This window comes from Hippopotamus amphibius, chromosome 4 (genome assembly GCF_030028045.1).
Source record: "Hippopotamus amphibius kiboko isolate mHipAmp2 chromosome 4, mHipAmp2.hap2, whole genome shotgun sequence".
In the NCBI taxonomy this organism is placed as follows: domain Eukaryota; kingdom Metazoa; phylum Chordata; class Mammalia; order Artiodactyla; family Hippopotamidae; genus Hippopotamus; species Hippopotamus amphibius.
In genome coordinates, this window is record NC_080189.1 from 78550483 (window position 1) to 78570733 (window position 20251).

General features: G+C 41.8%; 1 protein-coding gene across 7 annotated transcripts in view; it reads left to right on the forward strand.

Annotated features, from left to right (window-relative positions):
- The window catches only part of LOC130851184 (cytochrome c oxidase assembly factor 1 homolog), an 88216-nt gene extending 69760 nt beyond the window's left edge, over positions 1-18456 (forward strand). For all 7 annotated transcript variants that reach the window (XM_057731110.1, XM_057731106.1, XM_057731107.1 and 4 more), the window contains 5 exons: positions 8005-8057; positions 10115-10214; positions 12281-12429; positions 17303-17379; positions 18136-18456. In XM_057731110.1, the coding sequence (XP_057587093.1) occupies positions 10130-10214; positions 12281-12429; positions 17303-17379; positions 18136-18238 (414 nt within the window). In that variant the 5' untranslated portion in view covers positions 8005-8057; positions 10115-10129 and the 3' untranslated portion in view covers positions 18239-18456. The remainder of the gene's footprint in view (positions 1-8004; positions 8058-10114; positions 10215-12280; positions 12430-17302; positions 17380-18135) is intronic.
- Positions 18457-20251: the final 1795 nt, after the last annotated feature.

Genomic DNA, 20251 nt, shown 5'->3' on the forward strand with positions numbered 1-20251 from the left:
ATCACTAACTAAAACAGTCTTATTGTCGATCATTTGTCTCCTCCCACTGCAGTATAAAATCCACCGCCAGCTGTCTTGTTCTCAGCTGTATTTCCAGTGCACATGGTGCCTGGTATTTTGGATGCAGTTGACAAATATTTGTTGATTGAATGAATGGATAACAACTGTTAGCATTTTCAGTTTGTTTTATACCTATTGAAAATGGCATTAAGCTGATTTTTCTTCAATCTTATTTAAAACTCAGTGTCAAAATTTTACCATTTTAATCTTAAAAATTAAGGATAATAGCCACTTGTAGTAGTATGGGATGAATTTCCACAATGGTTCAGATTAATTGGTTTAAGATATATAATTACTGCTCTAAACCTGCTTTACTCTCTCAAGAGTTGTACAGATACATTCTCCAGGAAGTAGTCACAGGATTGGGCAGTGAGAACAGGAGAATGTTTACAAAGCCTTATGGGATGAATGCTGCCTATTAGACACTGGAAAATCTTACTGTGTTCAAATGTGTACACGCATACGCGCACACACACACACATGCTGAACCTTGCAAGGTTAAAAAAAAAGTATTCAAGTTCCCCGTTCTTGATTGCTTTTTAAATTGGATTTGTTAAAGATGGAAAATGACATGTTGGTCTCCTACTATGGTTGTTTTGAGTTTTTTTTTCTTTTATCTTTAGTTGTTTTGGCTGTATATTTTAGTGTTGTTTGCCACTAATTTTTATAACTATTATATTTTTGTCTCTTTTTATCCCAGTTAATGCTTTTTGCCTTGAATTCTACTTCTTGAATATTTCCACTCTGCTTTGTTTTTGTATGAATATGCTGTCTTCTATTTTTAAGCCTTTCATTGCTTTTTAAATTGTTGCTCTTAAAAGTAATGTATATTTGAGTTATTTTTTAAAAAATCCTTTCCAAAAAAGCTTCCAGAAGATGTTTTGGTTTTCTATTGCTGTATAACAAACCTTCTCAAAAACGAGTGGCTTTAAACTAGAACCATTTTGTTTATTCTCCTGGTTTATGGTTGGAACAGCTAGATGGTTCTCCTGTTCCATGGTTGTTCTGCTGGTACTGTAGTCATGTGGTGGCTCACATAGACTAGAATGTCCATGAAGGCTCATTCACATGGCTAGTACCTTGGTGTTGGGATGGCTGGGCCCAACTGGGATCTTGGGACAGTGGGGCATATCTGTCTGTCTGTCTGCCTATCTACCTACATTTCTATCTATCTATCTAGTCTCAGTCCTCTCCCTTACCAAGTGGTCTCTTCACTTATTCTTCACATGTGATCTCTACAGCAGGGCAGGGTAACCACGCTTCTTATATGACAGCTTGGGACCCCAAGAATGTTGAAGTAGAAGCCACTAGGTCTCCTTAAAGCTGAGGCATGGAACTGCCACAGTATCAATTTGGCCTCATTCTGTTGGCTGAGGTGAGTCCTAGCGCCATCCCAGATTCACATGAGAGGGTGTAAATCCCAGGAGGTGTGGTTCATGGAGGGCCATCTTGGGAACCTACCAACCACAATAGAGTCTAAACCCTTCATGTTTATTGTTTTAATTGGCCTGATATTTTTCCTATGGCTGAGGCTTTTATTTCCTGTAGGGAATTTGCATCATGATTTTAATTCACTTAATTTCTCTATCAACATCAAGAAAAATAATAGTACTTTTATCCCAAATATGATGAATGAGGCCTTCAGCATGACTTTACTTACATTTTATATTTATTATGTGGAATTTTAGGCCATGTTATAAATTTAAATATTATATATATTCTTTTAAAAAGGTCTAGATGTTTTCATTCATTTTGTAACTGTATAAACAATAATTATTTAGATCTAATTAGTTTAATTGGTCTCAGTGCATGATGTCAGTCCTAATATACCATTATTTCTAGGGAATTTGGATTTTTTTTTTTTGATAAAATGTAATATATCTTCAACTAATGTTTCCGGAAGGCTATGTAGATTGTATAATACCTGAGTTCTTGCCAAATTTATTTTATTTTATTTTTTAAATTTATTATTATTTTTTGAGGTACACCAAGTTCAATCATCTGTATTTATACACATATTCCCGTATTCCCTCCCTCCCTCGACTCCCCCCCACCCTCCCCGTCCCAGTCCTCTAAGGCATCATTCATCCTCGAGTTGAACTCCCTTTGTTATATAGCAACTTCCCACTGGCTATCTATTTTACAGTTGGTAGTATATATATGCCTGTGCTACTCTCTCACTTCGTCTCAGCTTCCCGTTCACCCCCCGCCCCCCCAAACCTCGAGTTCTCCAGTCCATTGCCAAATTTATAATGCTTTCCTCTGTCTTCACACAGTTTGATTGGTTGTAGTTTTTTGTTTGTTTTCTTTTTTGAGGGGTGGGTGGGGCTGCACTGCCTGGCTTGAGGGATCAAACTCTGGTTCCTGGCAGTGAAAGTGCCAAGTCCTAACCGCTGGACCGCCAGGGAATTCTGGGTTATAGTGTTTCCGGATCACACTCTGTGCTTCTCAGGAATTTATTGTTATTATTCCATTGTCTTTGGGAATTCATCGTCCTTTATGGGTGTACCTTTTTAGGGCACTGGATTCTTTTTTTTTTTCCCCTATGATATAAAGCTTTTGCCAGTGAGGGATGGTGAATGGATCTGGAACATGGTGTGTGTGTGTGTTTGTCTTTTTTCAACTCTGTCACGTTTTCTTCTACTGTAATTTTGTTTTGTCTCTTCTTCCCTTTAACAGCAATTACAGTGCTCAGGTTTGGTAGATCTTAATTCTATAAAATTGGCATGTGCCATTTTCTCTATTTTCGCTCTTTCATTCCACATTATGGGAAAACTTCTTGAATGTAACTTCCTCCTTGTGAATTCAGCTCTTCTGCCATGTTAATTCTGCTGTTTTTCTCCAGTGCTAATGTCAGGTCTGTTTTTGCCTTTTTGTGTTTCCTTGGAGTCTCCTTATCTGAGTTTGTTCCATTTCCTTTTTAGCATGATGTCTCTTTGTTCCTGTTGTACTTGGTCCTTACAGGCAGTGTCTTTCAGTAACTAATTATGTGTCCAAATAAATGCTCATCTCCATGTTATTTTATTTCTTGGAGTGAATTGTTGCCACTGCCAGTCCTGTGTCTACTTACTGTAGGGTTGTACTGACTAGGATTGTAGTCTCTGAATGGATATAAAAAAAGAATTTCTGGATGGTGAAGGGAGAGTGGCTGTAAGGACTCACCCAGTGTGGGGCTGGCTGCCTATTTCCTGATTGCTACAAACCCAGGAACTTAGGGCTAGGGGTGGAGAGAGGTGGAGGGCTGCTGCACCCACTTCCCACGCATTTCCTGGCAGCTGTGCTCTTACCCTTCGGAGGCGGGGCTACAGTTGGCCATTGGAGTGTGTCTCTGTCTTCATGCACGCTGTAGTTAGTGGAAATTTCTCCCAGATTATAGTAAATTGTTATTGTTCAAAGCAGGCTCTACTTTCTGTCTTTTCTTAGGTATGTCTTTATAGGTGTTTTAAATGGGATGTTAAAATTCATGTCAAGTCACCTGGTGCCCTGTTAAACCGACACGTGTTTTTTCATTTTATATTTTATTAATCTTTAAAAAATGTTCATCCTTTTTTTTTTTTTGACACCAGGACCTCTTTCCAGGTAGTCATTATCTCCCTGGGGTCACTAAGGGATACTTTTGATCTGTTCTCAACATTGGACAGCCTTTCATCAGCCTTCTTAACTCAGCTTAACCAAGGGGGAAGGGTGACTCGTGCCAGGATGCTTGCCTCACAATTATCTCGAGTTCAGAATAGAAAGTTTTCTTCTAGAAACGTTTGGTTATTCTAAGACTCCAGAGCCAAAACTGGTTAAAAAGCTGGCACTAATGTTTTTATGCTTTATTTTTTAAATGTTTACCTTCTTAGTCTTTTACTTTGGGGGATGGGGCTTCAGCAACAGAGATTTATTTTCTCATGATTCTGGAGGCTGGGAGTTGACAGGCAAGGTGAGGGCAGCTGGGTTTCTCCGAGACCTCTCTCCTTGGCTTGCAGATGGCCTCCCTATTGCCGCCTCTTCACATGGTTTTTTTCTCTGTGCACCTGCATCCCTGGTGTCTCTTCCTCTTCACGTGAGGACACTGGTCATAATGGATTAGAGCTCCACTCTACTGGCCTCCTTTTAACGTAATCACTTTTTTTTCATTTTTACTGAGGTATAATTGATAAATACAGTTGTAAGATATTTAAAGTGTACAACTGTGATGATTTGATATACATAATGTAAACACTGTGAAAGGATTCCCTCTAACTAGTTAATTAACAAATCCATCACTTAACATTTATTTATTTTTGGTGAGAACATTTATGATCTTTTAATTAAAAAAATCTTTTATCACATTTATATGCATGCTGTTATATTTTTTGGTTTTGTTTTTCGCTTTTTTTGTCTCCTTTATCTCAACTCTAACACATTCCATTCTCTTAAAGTTTAGCCCTGTTTTATTTCTTTTTTGCTATTCCCACTTATTTTCTTAAATTCTATTTTTTCTTCTATTGTTGGTCTTTTCAGCTTTATTCCTTATTCTTTCACCCTAATTTTAATTCTCACTGCCTTAATTTTTTCATGTTTATTTTCTTAAGCCTGATCCCCTCCCTTCCTCTGCCCTTCCTCCCCTTCGTGGTTTGATTTTATAGAGGCTGCAAGGATGTGTAGTCCTCAAGAGTGGTAGTAGCTGTGGGCAGTGTCATTCAGCAAGTAGGGAAAACCTGTCTCTCCTTCTCCCACCAGTAGTTTCTGAGTAGATTTTGTATCTTTGTTCTGTCCTGACCCCTGAAATTACAATTTGGGGATATAGTGGCACACATGAACTTTTGGAGTGGCTTTTGGACAGCACGCACCACCTGTATGATTGTTCTGAAATCTATGATCTGTGACGTGTGTTTTGTTACTCAGTGGAAAGATCATGGCCTCCGGGGTCAGACAGCTGCATGCCATAGCTCTGCTGTGGAATAGCTACGTGACCCTGGGCTGCTCCTCAGGGGATTTTGATCTGCGCAGAGGTTGAGATTGCACCATGGGACTGCTTCCACTCTTCCCAGGTCAGATCCTGCCAGTGGCTGGAACACTCAGGGGTGCTTCTGTTCATCCCCCTGGTGATACTTCTGCAGACCTCCTTCATCTGGTTGGTCCTCCTCCAGCCCTGTGCCAGCTCCCACAGCTGTCTGTTTAACAGAATGCCCTTTGGCTCTAGGAAGGGGTTCAGTACTTTGAAAAAAGTTTGTAAACCATTGGCCTTTGGGGGCCGAGGTCACCCTTTGTGTGTCAGAGCAGAGCTACTAGGACTGCTTTCTGGAGAGACCTTGCCAGCACTTTGTTCTACCTTCCTGTGGCTAACCAGCTTCTTAATTTTCAACATGAGTTGCAACCCTTTCTTCTTGGTTAGTAGTAAAGCAAAAAAATTCTTTTCTTAATTGGCTGTGTGGTGGACTCATTGAATTCGAGTTTCTGGCAGATTTTCACACCAAGTTGAAAAATTTTCAATTCTTATCAAAATCTTAGTTCTGAAGTGTCACATTCCTGGAGGTAGTCTAAAGTCTATCTCTAATGTTACACTGCCTTTTTGAATTTTTTCGTGAGATTGGGGGCTGCTGATCACTCTGTTCAAAAGATAGCTGATGGGGCAGGTAAACTGAAGCTGGTTAAAAGGGGGCAGAGACTGAGCCCCCTTCCTCACCTCCCACCCCAGTCCCTGCACCCCACTTTGGCACATGGAAGCGGCTCCCTGGAGACCAGGTCGATCACGACTGCCTTAGCTCTCCACGGAGTCAAGGTAACCCAGCAGAGCTTCCTGCTGAGTCCTCACTGAGCCATTTGTAAAATGCTGTTAATGTTTTTTTCTTGGATAGTGATTGTGGTTTTCTTTATGAAATGTTATAAAAAATAGTCATTTGAAAGTTATGAACTTAAAAAAATCTAGGGATGCTGTTTCGAGATGGCTATTCTGAACATGTGTGGGAGAGATCTTCCTCAGGCTTGGTGTGTTATCAGCAGGTGTGGTGTTCCTTCGTGGATGCTGTGGGCCTTGCAGCTGCTCACGCTTCCCTTTCTGCTTCACAGATAGGAGGCTCAGTGTTAAACCTGTGGCCACCTTGAGGAGATGTCTGGTGCATGACAGTGTGTAGCTTGGGGCACTAACTTTGCCGCAGCTGTGTTTCTCTTCTTAAGATTATTTTCCATCGGTCTTCATTTCCTCATCCATTTATTTACTTCTCTTCTGACATGTATATCCTTGTTGGCCCCATCATCCTTTTTGGAAGAAGTTGGTGTACAAATTAGCAAATATGTAAAAACTATCGTAAATATTTTAAGAAACCGTCCTCTTGATCTACTCTTACTACGCTGGTCTGAGCTCTTGGCCGTGTTGTCGCAGAAGTCACCTGGCTGGTCCTGCGGCATCCCTCTCCTCCCACCTGCAGCTCCTCACCTGCAGAGCAGACCCAGCAGCACAGGGTAGACAGCCTTTCTGAGCAATAACCGCCTCCGTTTCTAGACCCATTTCCTGTGGCTTCCCTTCTGCTCTCTGTACTTCTGCAGCTCTTGTTCCTGCAGTTCTGTTCTCCCTCAGCTTGTCACTTCTGCGAATGTGAAGCCCTCTTCCCACACCTTCATCTCTCTCTGCTCAGAGTCGGTTTCCTCTGTGAAACCTCCACGCAGGGCCCACAGCTTCCTGGGTGCCTCTTCCTCTTCTCCTGGTGCATGTCAGGTCACACTCACTGGGCTTCTCGCCCATAGCTGTCTTTGTGCAAATTAGAAAAAGGCGCTTTATAGAACTTCCAACTGCTGGAAACCCGTCTTAGTAAATGTATGAGTCTAGGCTGTTTACTGTGAGCAGTGCCTTGTGTGTGTGTGTGGGGGGGGGGGGGGGGTGCTGTGTCCCTCGCTGTGCGGTTGTGCTCCAGGGCCCTGTCTGTGTTGTCATTAGTGTGAATTGTCTGTATCCCCAGCACTGTCTGTCTGACCAGGGCAGGCCCTCAACAGCCGTTTGCTAAGCTAAGGGAAGAACAAAGGTGTGAATACACACCATGCTTTTGTCTGGAAAAATAGCAGGGAAGACATACCTGACAAGGCCTTCTGCACTGAGCATTATGAATATATTGTAATGCCGAGACATATATTTTATTTCACACCTCAGTGTTTCTGAAGTCACAGATTTCTTAGTCAGTGTATCATGGTGGGTGAGGACACAACCCCTGGAGCTGGGCCGCATGGGTCTGAATCCCAGGTCTGCCACTTACACACTTATTTGTGTGACTCTGGGTATTGTTACCTTTCTGTGCCTCAGTTCACTGGTCTGTAAAATGGGGATGATAACAATAATTCCTACTTCATGGGGTTGTTGTGAGAATTCAGTGAACTGTTTTATGTGCTGTGCTTGAAATATCAGCTATTATCAGTATCACTAAAGGCTATATATACACTTAATATACTTCTGTTTCTTTTTAACCCTGAAAAGCTGTTTTAATCTATGGAGTACAGCTTACAAGGATAGCATCTCGTGTCAGTGTCTGTGAACTGGCCCAATTATATGTGCTGCAGTCAAACACCCTCTCCTGCCCACACCAGTTTTCTGGTTGCTGCAACAAAACATTTACCGCACACAGACCGGAAGCCACCAGATTTTGTTTTTTCTTCTTAATGTGGCAGAAGAGTAAGAGGGAACAACCGGGGCCCTTCACACATAAGGCTCGTTTCAGTTAACTTCTAGTTCATGCTCTAAAGCTTGGACTGGTAATAAATCTTGGCTGTGTAAAACCAGAGAGAATTGTGTTTGAAAAAGTGATCTGATTTAAAAAAATTTTTTTAATTTACTTTTTGGCTGTGTCAGGCGGCTTGTGGGATTTTAGTTCCCTGACCAGGGATTGAATCCAGGCCCCTCGGCAGTGAGAGCACAGAGTCCTAACCACTGCACTGCCAGGGAATTCCCTGAAAAAGTGATTTTAATGTAAAGTTTCTGTCTGATTGCAGGGCAACTTTCCCTTGATGATTTTCAAGGAAGCTGAGCTACAAAGTGGCAAAAGGTAATGACTGTTCTGGTGCCAGGTTCCCTATCAGAAGCCTCCAGGGTGTCCTCAAGTTAGTGGATGAATGTCACTGCCCAAGTAGTCGTGGGATCCCCGGTCTTCAGTGTTCACTTGTGGTTGTAAGGCTACCTGAGGGATGGGGAGGTTCTTCTCTGAATTGGTCAGGACGGCTTTTCCCTTGTGTCTCATGCTCGCTTTAGAAACTACAGCTGTGTGGGAAGCTGTGCGTAACTCCTGCTCTCTGCCCCACCCTGTTGAGCTCTCCTTCAAGTTAAGCAAGATCTGACTAATGCATTCTTTGGAGATGCTCTGCCCCTTTTCATTATGAGACTAAATGGCTTTTCCCAGATCACATCATTGCAATTGACTTTACCCTCAACTTTGAGAATTACTCTTACCTACAATACAGCATAGCCGAAACTCCCACAGAAGTTGGAGTGCATTGATTTGGGCTTTCAGTACCTTTTCCTTAGTTGAACAAAACAGTATATAAGCGAATAATACAGGGATGATCTGAAACTTCACCCTCTTTTTATTTGATTTACCTAAACCCTGGATTTGATGATATTTCCGTGTAGAACTGGTCAGCTTTAGCCCTGTCAGAGGGTATGTTTAATGATCAGTTCTCAGAAAGAATATCCACACAAGGAACTTTCTCCAACAGGCCTTCTTCCCTTCAGGAATCATCTACTTTCAGGTTTCAGAAACGATAGGTAGACAGTTGTTCTTACTCTCCATATTCTAGAATTTGGTGAAGCAGACAGTGAGAATGTGTTCACCTTGACTCAGATCAGCCAGTGGAGACACTAACATTATCCATCCCTAGTTCTGCACTGGGGACCTCTTTATGTTACATCAAAGGCTTTGTTTTCTAAAGAAGCACATATTATCTAAGGTTAAATTAAATATTCAAACAGGGACATACACACTTATAGTTATCTTTTTCTTTCTAAACCTGGAATTTCCATCTCTGCCCAAAACTTTTTAATTTTTTTTATTTCTTTTTTGAGAAATGTCAGCAAAGAGGGCAGAGGAATGACTGTACCTAGGCTGAGGATGCCCTGATGCAGCTTGGGTGGTCAGAGCCAACTGGAAGCCCACAGAGAATCTGACTCACAAATGTATTTTGTTAGGTTTTTTTTTTGTTTTTGTTTTTTTAAATTGGCTGTCAACATTTACAGTTCAGGCAATTTCACATAAAGACCTCTTGAAAAATCAGAAGATCCATCCAGACTTGGCCCACATGGCGAAGTTAGCTAGAGCCAGGTTGAAGCCGCCCGTTGGCTGAGCCATGTGTTCCTCACTTTTCAGTGTCTGCTCACTTATGTGACTCGTCTGGCCATGTGGGCATTTGAACCGTGGCTCATCTAAGCCAGTGTCCTCCTCTGTTTTATGGCCAGGTATCCAACACTTTCCAGAAAGGCCTAGGTGTTAGCTGTGGTTAAAAGGCCACCAGGAAGGAGGGTAATTGGTGCCATCGAGGCCCATGTGCTGCATCAGCCCCACTCGGCCTCAGGGGACGGGAGTTCAGGCCAGGCCGGGTTGGGTGCCCTGAGTTTGCTGAGCTGGCTCCTCTCCATCTCTTCATTCAGCCTGAAAGTCAGGACCACAGTTTCCTCATCCAGGGGGTGGGACGTTTTTCAAAATATGAAAGAAAGCAGCCAGTGACCGCTGTGGCCCATTCGCAGGCTTACAAGACCCGCTACTGCCACAAAAGGATAAGCTTCCTGTTTACCAGCCGGTGTGAGACAAAGTGGTTGTGCTTCCTGGCCGTGCGGGACTTGGCACACAGGCTACGTTCTGTCCATCAGGCCGGCAGGGCTGAATGCTTGCTCTGTGCTCAGCCCTCGCCCCCGTGGCCTGGGTCCTGGATGGGGGCCACCCTCGGGAGGGCACTTTGGCTTAGGCTCCAGGACCAGCCCAGGCGTTCTGAAAGGGAAGGCAGCCTCTCCTCCTTGTTGGCTTTCTGTCCTTTCCCTTTGGGGCCCAATCCAGGCAGAGGTCCTAGGTCTGAACCTAAATCTAACCATAAATTCACATCTTTTGTTTTTAAGTCTCTAGGAAGCCAGATGGCAATGCCTCTGGGGAAACAGGTCTTTTTCACTGGCCTGGCGGCTAGCGGGGGCTGCGCCCTTTTGTACTTCCTGGTCCAGAGTAAGTATCTGGGAAGCGCCCGAGGCAGGGCCTCCTCCTAGTTCTCTTGCCCCTGTTCCTCCATCAAAGGAAATACTTCAGATGCTTTCAACAGATCAGGGAAAGAAGGACAGGGCTATTTTTAGAAGCCAGTACACCATTCTCTTGGCTCCAGCTTCCCTCTCATCCTATAATCCAGATTTTCCCAGGAGCCACAAGAACAAATCAGAGCAACAGGACTCATTTGCATAAGAAGCCTCACAAAAGCAAGATGGGTTTTCACTCCAGTGCACATGCAGGAGACCCATCCGGATCTGAGATTATAGAGAGAACAGAGGGAAGAGGGGGACCAGATGGTTCACAGGTGTGGAAAACTGGCTCTTTCTCAAGTGTCCTTGGCCTGTTTGCCCTGCCATTCTCCACTGTTGATTTAGGGAAGGACGGGACCTTGCACAGGGGACTCTGGTGAGAGCAGAAAATGAAAGCAGTGTCCAGGCTGGCAAAATCCTGACGGATGCGGCTTCCAGCCCCACCGCACGCGAATTTGAATTTGTAAAGACAGGCCACAATTACTGTGAGCAGCCAAGACATTCAAGGGCATCTCAATGCTACTGATTGTGAAGCAGCAGCAGTTTTTTTCTAGACTGACTTTCTCTGAAGAGCTCTTATGCCCGCCCCGCTTGGCTTCTCACCCTGACTCTGCGGCATTGTTACTTCCTGCCAGGATGTGAAAATTGCCTGCAGCCTGGCAGACAGCCGGGCCCCCTCCATCCGTGTTTCCCCACCTTTCTCCAGGGCTGGCCGAGAGGTCTCCTCCGGGTCTAGAGGTGGCCGGAGATGGGCATTCCCAGGGATACTGCGGACCAGAATCGCTCAGCACCCCTCTCCTCTCCCCCCACCAAAGGGATGGAGGCAGGACCTGACAGGAACAAGTACATTTTTGGGTGAGGGGCCTGGCAGCCTTTCCTCTTTAGGAGGCTGGGATTGGCTGTTAATGATAGTCCAGTGAGCTCTGCGGCCAACTTGGCGACCGCCAGCTCTAGACTAGCTGTGTGGCCTTATGGGGCAGTCTGTCTCCTTCATGGGCCTCAGTCATCTCTGTGATGAGGGGTAGTAGTAGTGCCTATGCTTCAGATTGTTGTAAAAATCAATCTCACAACTTGTGGGATACTGAGAAATCGCTCAGAAGGTGGAACTGTCTGGACCCAGCCTCAGCTCCTCCTCATGGCTGGTGCCTCATTCATACCTGCAGCCCATCTGCTGAGCAGCAGCACTGGTGGGGCGTTCTCCTTGGCCTCTCCAGGCTCAAGCCGCCTTTCTGGTCCATTACTGTGATTGGGCCTACAGAGGGAAGTCTTTCTTGTTGCCAAACTGAAAACCCTGCTTGGGAAGCTTACTTTCCTTTGCTCTCTCCTTGGAGCAGCTTGTCCTACTTTACACTTTCATGGAGGTGCTTCCTGGAATTCCTAGTAGCCTTTGGGCCAAGGGTACCTGAGACTGAGAGCAGTTTATAAGCTTTATCTACATGAAACGTTGGCGTAAATCTATAAATTTGACAAGTTAGCTTTTTCGTGTCCTGTTGCTTAGCCTGAGGGTTTTGTTATTGATGTGGTGGTCTATTTTATGCTGGTTTATTAGGACCTTCCTCTTAGGGAAGGAGCAATGTTCCTAAGTCGAGTCATATTCTGGCCCAGCTCTGCCTCGGATTAGCGATGTCACTTTGAGCAAGTCATGGAATCGCAGGGCTTAGAACTGAAAGTTAGAGAAGATCTGAGCAGACACTTTAATTGAAGAAAAGAGGCAATGAATGAAGTGAGGAAAGAGATGAAGAAAGTGAGGCACAGAAAGGTCAAATACCTTGCTAAAGGTCATCTACCACATCTCTACAGATGCTGACTTCCTATGTTTTGCTTTTGGAGTCTCTAAAATGGACAGTTCAAAGTAGATGGTCCCTAATAATAATTCCTTCTATAAATTTCATGTTTGTTACTGTTTCCATGTTGTAAATGAATTGTATCATCTCACTTTATACAGAGTGGTCTACCTGACCAAAGAAAAAAAATATATAACCACTCTTTCCCACTTAGAAACTTTCTCCAGGGCTTCCTATTACCAGCTGGCATTGGAGCATCTGCACAGCCACCCTGAGGCACTGGAAGCTCTGGGCACTCCTCTCAATGTTCACTATCTCCACCTCACCGACAAGTACAACTTTGTGGACATTGCCGATGCAAAGGTAACGTGCTCCCCCTGCGAACTGCAGGCTGGGTGGGGTGCCCACTGAGTTGAGGAGCGGATGCCGTAATCTGGAAAGAGTATTGGAGGAAGCTGAAGAAAGATGTGGGATGGGAATATCCACTATTTAAAACTGCCACTAGGTGTTACTTAGCACCTTTTACAAAAGCATTATGGATTAATTTATTTTCATATAGTTTTCTTCCTTCCTGAGGAACTGAGATAGCGAGGAAAGTCCTGTGTGTGCCCAGGTCGACATCTTGAACTGAAGGTTGTAGAGAAATTATCAGTGGTGGTTTGCCACTACTTCAGCTTTGAACCAGAAATACACCTAGAGCCAACCAGTGCTCATTCAAATCTAAACAACTCTTTAAACTCTAGTTTTAAAGCTTATTTACATTGCTTCCATGGAATGCCAGTCCATTTTTTCAGCTATATCTTATCTTCTATAGTTTAACTGATAAAGCTCAACTGAATACAGAAAGTATTTTTTTCTTCTGTTTAACTAACACGTTTTGAGTTAGAGGAATGATCTAAGTTGTGTGGGGAATACAGAAATGCAGAAGGCTTTCAGGGAGTTTATAGTTTAAAATTCCAGAATAAACCAGGGTGAAGCAGATGCTGTAGTGGAGGCCTAGGAGGGAGCAGTTAGTGGACTGGGAGTTTGTTGTGATGACAGAGAAGGCCACGGTGAGCAGCTTGTGTACGGCAGGCACATCGCAGTATCCTCTGCCTGTGTGTCCTCAGCGGAGGTGTGGATGCCCAGGGCTGGTGTGGGCAGGGAGGATGGGCTGAGGCAACCAGAGGGCTGTGACATCATCTTGTGAGGTGTGTGCACTTAATTCTGTGACAAGCAGAAGCCCTGAAGTATTTGGAGGACAAGAGTGAGCTGATCTGACCTAGTTTATTTTTTGTTTTTATTGTTTTTTTTTTTTTAATGGAAATAGTTTTAGGGATTTTTTTTCCCCTAACTACAAAAGCAATTTGTACTCAAGTATTCTGGTAAAAATAGTTGATGGTTTCTAAAAAAATTTTATTGATGGATAGTTGATTTACAATATTGGATTAGTTTCGGGTGTATAGAATAGTGATTTCAGTTGTTCGTTCTTGCAAATTATATTCCATTATAGGTTATTACAAGATATTGAATATAGTTCCCTGTGCTATACAGTAAATCCTTGTTGCTTATCTGTCTTATATATACTGGTGTATATATGTTAATCCCATATTCCTAATTTATCCCTTCCCCTTTGGTAACCATAAATTTGTTTCCTATGTCTGAGTAAATAAATTCATTATTATTATTTTTTAAATTCCACATATGATACCATATAGTGTTTGTGATTCTCTGTATGACTTATTTCACTAAGCATAATATGCTCTAGGTCCATCCATGTTGCTGCAAATGGCAATATTTCATTTTTTCATAGCCGAGTAATAGTCCATTCTGTGTCTTGGCTATCACAAATAGTGCTGCTGTGAACATTGGGGTGCAGGTATCTTTTTGAATTAGAGTTTTTGTTTTTTCCAGATATATACCCAGGAGTGGGATTTCTGGATCACATGATTGCTCTATTTTTAGTTTTTTCAGGAACCTCCATACTGTTTTCCATAGTGGTTATACCAGTTTACCTTCCCAACAACAGTGTAGGAGGGTTCCTTTTTCTCCATTCCCTTTCCAGCATTTATGATATAGATTTTTTGATAAGTCATTCTGACTGGTGTGATACCTCATTGTGGTTTTGATTTGTATTTATCTAATAATTAGCAGTATTGAGCATCTTTTCATGTGCCTGGTGGCCATCTGTATGTCTTCTTTGGAAATATGTCTATTTAGGTATTCTGCCCATTTTTTGACTGGTTGTTTTTTCGCTGAGTTGTATGAGCTGTTTATATATTTTGGATATTAACCCTGTGTTGGTTGCATTGTTTACAAATATTTTCTCCCATTCCATAGGTTATCTTTTTGTTTTGTTGATGATTTCCTTTGCTGTGCACAAACTTGTAAGTTTGATTAGGTCCCATTTGTTATTTATTTCTTTTGTCTTAGGAGACTGATCTAAAAAAATATTGCTGCACTCTTCTAGATGCTTTATGGTATCATGTCTTACATTTAATTTTATTTTTGTGTAAAGTGTGAGAGAATGTTCTAATTTCATTGATTTACATGTAGCTGTCCAGCTTTCCCAAAACCATTTGTTGAAGAGACTGTCTTTTCTCCATTGTGTATTCTTGCCTCCTTTGTTGTAGATTAATTGACCATAGGTGTGTGGATTTATTTCTGGGCTCTCTATTCTGTTCCATTGATTTATCTTTTTGTGTGCCAGTATCATGCTGTTTTGATTACTATAGCTTTGTAGTCTAGCCTGATGTCTGGAAGGGTTATACCTCCAGCTTTGTTCATTTTTCTCAGGATTGCTGTGGCAATTCTGGGTCTTTTTGTGGTTCCATATAAATTTTAGCATTACTTGTTCTAGTTTTATGAAAAATGTCATGGGTAATTTGATAGGGATTGCATTAAATCTGTAGATTGCTTTTGGTAGTATGGCCATTTTAATATTAATTTTTCCAGCCCAAGAGCATGGAATATCTTTCCATTTCTTTGAATCATCTTCAGTTTCCTTTATCAGTGTTTTATAGTTGTCAGCATATAGGTGTTTCACCTCCTTGGTTAAGTTTATTCCTAGGGTATTTTATATTTTTTGAAGGAATTTTAATTGGGATTGTTTTACTTTCTGATATTTTATTATTAGTGTAAAGAATTGCAACAGATCTCTATATATTAATCTTGTATCCTGCTGCCTTGCTGAATTCATTTATTACTTCTAATAGATTTTATGTGGTGATTTTAGGGTTCTCTATATAGAATATCAGGTCATCTGCAAATAGTGACAGTTTTACCTCTTCCTTTACAAATTACATACTTTTTTTTTTTTCTCTTTCTTTCTTTCGTCTGACTGCTGTAACAAAGACTTCCAATACTGTGTTGAATAGAAGTGGTGAGAGTGGGCATCCTTGTCTTGTTCCCGAATTTAGCAAGAAGGCTTTCAGCTTTTCACAGTTGAGTATTATGTTGACTGTGGGTTCGTCATAAATGGTCTTTATTATGTTGAGATGTATTCCATCTATACTTACTTTGGTGGGAGTTTTTATTGTGAATTTATTATGAACGGTTGTTGAATTTTATTAGCTGCTTTTTCTGCATCTATTGAGATGATCATGTGGTTTTTGTTAATGTGTTGTATCACATTGATTGATTTTCATATGTTGAACCATCCTTGTGACCCTGGAATGAATCCAACTTGATCATGGTGTATATTCCTTTTTATGGATTGTTGGATTTTGTTTGCATCTGTATTCATCTAAGATATTGGCTTGTAATTATCTTTTTTTGTAGTGTCTTTATTTGGTTTTGGGTGCTGGTGACCTCACAGAATGAATTTGGAAGTGTTTCCTCTTCAGTTTTTTTAAGAATACTTTGAAAAGGACAGGTTTAAGTTCTTCGTATGTTTGGTAGAATTCCCCAGTGAAGCCATCTGGTCCTGGACTTTCCTTAGCAGGGGATTTTTAAGTTACAGATTGTTTCATTTTCAGCCATCAGTCTGTTCAAATTATCCCTTTCTTCTTGATTCAGTCTTGGCAGGCTGTATGTTTCTAGAAACTTGTCCATTTCTTCTGTGTTGTCCAATTTGTTGGCATATAATTTCATAGTATTCTCTTATGATTCTGTGTCTCCGTGGTAAGTTGTCATTCCTCCTCTTTCATTTCTTATTTGGGTCCTCTCTCATTTTCTTCTTGGTGAGCTTGGCTAGAGGTTTGTTGATTTTATCTTTTAAAAAAACCAGCTCTTGGTTGTATCGATCTTTTCTATTGTTTTTTTGATTTCTGTTTTCTTCCTTCTGCTGACTTTGGGCTTTGTTTGTTCTTTTTCTATCTCCTTTAGATGGTAGCTTAGTTTGTTTAGTTGAGGTTTTTATTTCTTGAGGAAGGTGTGTATGGCTATGAACTCTCCTCTTAGAATTGCTTTATGGTCCAGGTCAGAGTACAGACCAATTTGCTAGAAGTAGTTCCTCCTTTTAAACAGTGGTCTGTTTTTTGTGTTTTTTTTTGTTTATGAAAGTTTCAAACATACAGAAAAGATCAAAGAATTTATGCTGTGGAACCCATATAGCTGCTACCTGGATTCTGCAACTAATATTTTGCTCCACGTGCTTTAGCCTATACCTATTTGTCTAGCTCTGTCTTATTTGTTCATGAACCTGTTTTCAAACATCCATACACTTCACCTTTAAATACATAAGGCATATATTACAGTTTAATATTTTTTTTGAGGTAAAATTTGTACTCTGAAAGGTACAAATCTAAGTGTCCTATCTCATGATTTTTAACAAATGCATCCACCTGTGCAACTCAAGCCCCTACCTAGATGTAGAATGTCCGCATCACCTGAGAGTTGCCTCCCGGTTCATCCTCTCACATACTCCAGCAGAGGCACTTTCTGACATTTTTCCAACCTAGTTTGGTCTGATATATGCAACCATGCATTATATACTCTTGGGTAAGGCTCTTTCATTCCACATGTTTTTGACCTTCAGCCATGTTGTTGCATATATCAGTAGTTCTTTTTTAACCGTGGATTTTAGTCATTGCAAGTACTCAGAGCATTGTTGCCAAATAGGAGGACTGCCATTGACCTCACCAAGCCATTCAAAGAGGGGCAGAACACTTGTAGTGAGCCAGAGGGAAAAATGAGTTGAGTTCTTCAGCTAGGCTCAAGTTAGAAAACCCGGTTCTATGGGTAATCACTGGCTTTTATAGGTCATCTCTTGAGCAGACAGCACTGTCTTCACTTACCTTGCATTTTATACCCCCAGTTGAAAATTCCTGTCTCTGGACCCAAGTCAGAGGGCCATCTCTACGTCAGCTCATCCAGAGATGCCCCCTTTAAGAGGTATGATGGGAATCTGGGAGCAGGAGGAGAACCTTCTGATGGGAACAATCTTGATTTCCATTTTCAGTTGTAGTTATATGACTACGGCAATAAGAATTAGTTTTTCAGAGCTTGAGAAGTTTCACAGTATTTTGGCTCTTAGCTCAGTCCAGATGTTTTATCCAGTGTAAACTACTGAATTTGAGGAACTTTACAGTTGTAGTGGTCTAGGTCTGCCATAACTTGATGCTGTGTCACAGCTCCCAACACCACTGCCTCCGTCATTACAAATGAATAAAGGCATGGGTTCCTGTTCCAGAATTATTCATCACATTCTTTATATAAGCTCTCCACCCCATTAATTGGCTTGTCTTGTCTGGTTGCCAGTAGCTACAGTCACTCACTTCCCCCACGGGAAGATGTTTGCTGTTTAGCCAGGATGTGTTTTAATTCCCGAGGACAGGCAACCCCTGCCTGGTTCCCCCTGGACTCGCTGACCCCTGAGCCTAGGATTAGTGGAGGAGCTGGCGGTCAAGGGGAATGAGCTGCTCCTTCTCTTTCCTGTGTCAGCCATTCATTGTTCAACTTGCCTTGACGGTGATGCTGGTTAAATGAGAGCCTGGAACAAAAAGGTTAAAATGTTATTAACATACTAACATAAAATAGTGTTTAAAAAATTTAAGACATTCCAAACAACTGCTTTTTTCCTTTTTTGAAGATGTCTTTTGCCTCAGTGTTTTGTTGATGAGAGATTATACTTTTGGTTTGGTTTCTCAGGTGGAATCTTCAGGAGGTCGTCTTAGAGCTTAAGGATGGCCACCAGATTCCCTTGTTGTTGAAGCCCAGTGGGGAGAATGGCGACGAGGTGAAAAAGGAGTGAAGGTGATCAAAGACCAGCTCTCTCTGAGCCTGGCCTCCCTTGTGACCACGTGCACCACCCTGGCGTATGGTGATCTTGGCATCATTCTAATTTGATCACAGTGAACCCTACTGAAGTTTTTCATTTAATCAGAAAGTTACTATAATTTATAAGAATTTGAAAGTTCTCTCTGTAGAAGCAAAGCACAGAATAAAAGGAATCTTAATTATTTTGATTTCTCATCTCTTCTCTTCTCACACCGGCTGCAGCCACCATCAACGAAAAGGTTTTTAATTGTTAACACCAGAATGCCTAGGGAGAGCGAGCACTGGGACAATGTTTTTTTGCTTCTTTGCTGTTTAATCTTCCTGTTTTAGTCACCCACTGTCTGCCTGATTGAAGATTTAGAAAATAACTGCTTTAATCCATTTTGAAAGCTTAAAATATTTATATGTACAAAAGCACACGTGAAACATAAAGTTTAAAGCTAATAGGTCGTTACATGTCTTCTTTCCATACAATTTTCCATACAATTTAACCATGTATTAGAGAATCTTACCTGTAGGTTTTTAAGTCTTGCAAGGGGACAAAGACCTTCCTTCCCTCTGAGCACCAGAGCCTGTAACACCCAGAAATCTGCCACCTTTGCCTTGAAAAGGTCAGTTTAACCCCCTTAGTATTCTTAGGCTTAATGCAGTTATAATAAAGGACATTCATGCGCTCTTTTACTGCATTCTTAATACTCACTGGAGAGAAGCCTCTCAGAAAAGATTAAGGCTTAAACATGCTGGTAGAATACGAGGCCTTTCATCATTGGAAGTTATTGCTGTTCTGTAGTTTGTTTCTTTTAAAGAATTGCTCTTTCTTTGACTTGATTATAAAGTGAAAAATTCTTTCCCTGAGAGCACTTTTTCCAGTGTGTTTGTTGATAAATATTACTCTCGGTGCAGTCTTTTTGGTGCTGCTTTATTCTTTAATAATTACATACCCTTTTGTTGTGTACTTTATATATTGCCTCATATCTGATTGTTCTATAACAACTGTTACTTTTAGTGTTTCCTGGGTTTTTCTCTTGCTATGGCCAAACCATAGAAAACCAGGGCTGGAATGGACCATCTGTTCTGAAGTAAATGCAAGTAACAGTTTTTGTGTAGAATTTGGATTAAGAGGCTTTCCTAACCCAGCTGCCAGGAAATAGTACTATGTAGTGAAAAGATCCTTGATTTCTACTTGAAAATCAGCATCTTGGGTATTTTTCCAGTTAAGCATATTTCCGTGTACTTACTTCTTAATGCCTTCATGGTTGACTGTGAGCAGGCCGAGACCTGGTCACTGCAGTAGACACTGTCCTTTCTTTTCTTGAAGCAGTGCTGTGAATTTGCAGCCCACTACTTCCTGTGTATCCAGTAATCATGGTGACTCAGCCATGGATTCCCAGTAAAAGCCTTGAAGACATCCTGGATAATGCACACCATCAAAGTGACTTTTCACCGTTTGAGCAAGTGCTCCCAGCACATCCCATAGTAGTCAGCCCAGTGGTGACTGGAGAAAGGGCTTCACTAGAACTGTAAGAATTTTTGATTTACGAAGGCTGCAGAATAGCCATCACAGCCAGCAAATGGCAGCTGGACTGCCATGTGCCTTTTCTAAGATGCTACATGGTCTGTGCTCACAGCAGCTTACATAATACTGGACTAGAAGGGAGGAATCCAAGAGGACAATCCGGTCATCCCTCCCTCTTGGTGGACTGGTGACCCCATGAGCCTTGAGGTCTAAGATTTCAGACATGTTGGAGACTGCCTTGCAAATACAAAGAACATGAAAAAAAGGCCTCAGCAGGGGAAGTGTGAGCTATGCTCCAGAAAGAAGATCTGCCAAGTGGCAGCGTATAGGGTAGCTGAGGATACAGTAAAAGCAAGCCCCAGACAGGTGAGGTGGCCAGAGCGTGATGTCAGTGTTAGCATTCTCCACATAGCTTGTAGCCAGCAGATTCTGGAGTAAGTATATGATTCTACTGTTAATGAAATTTCAAGA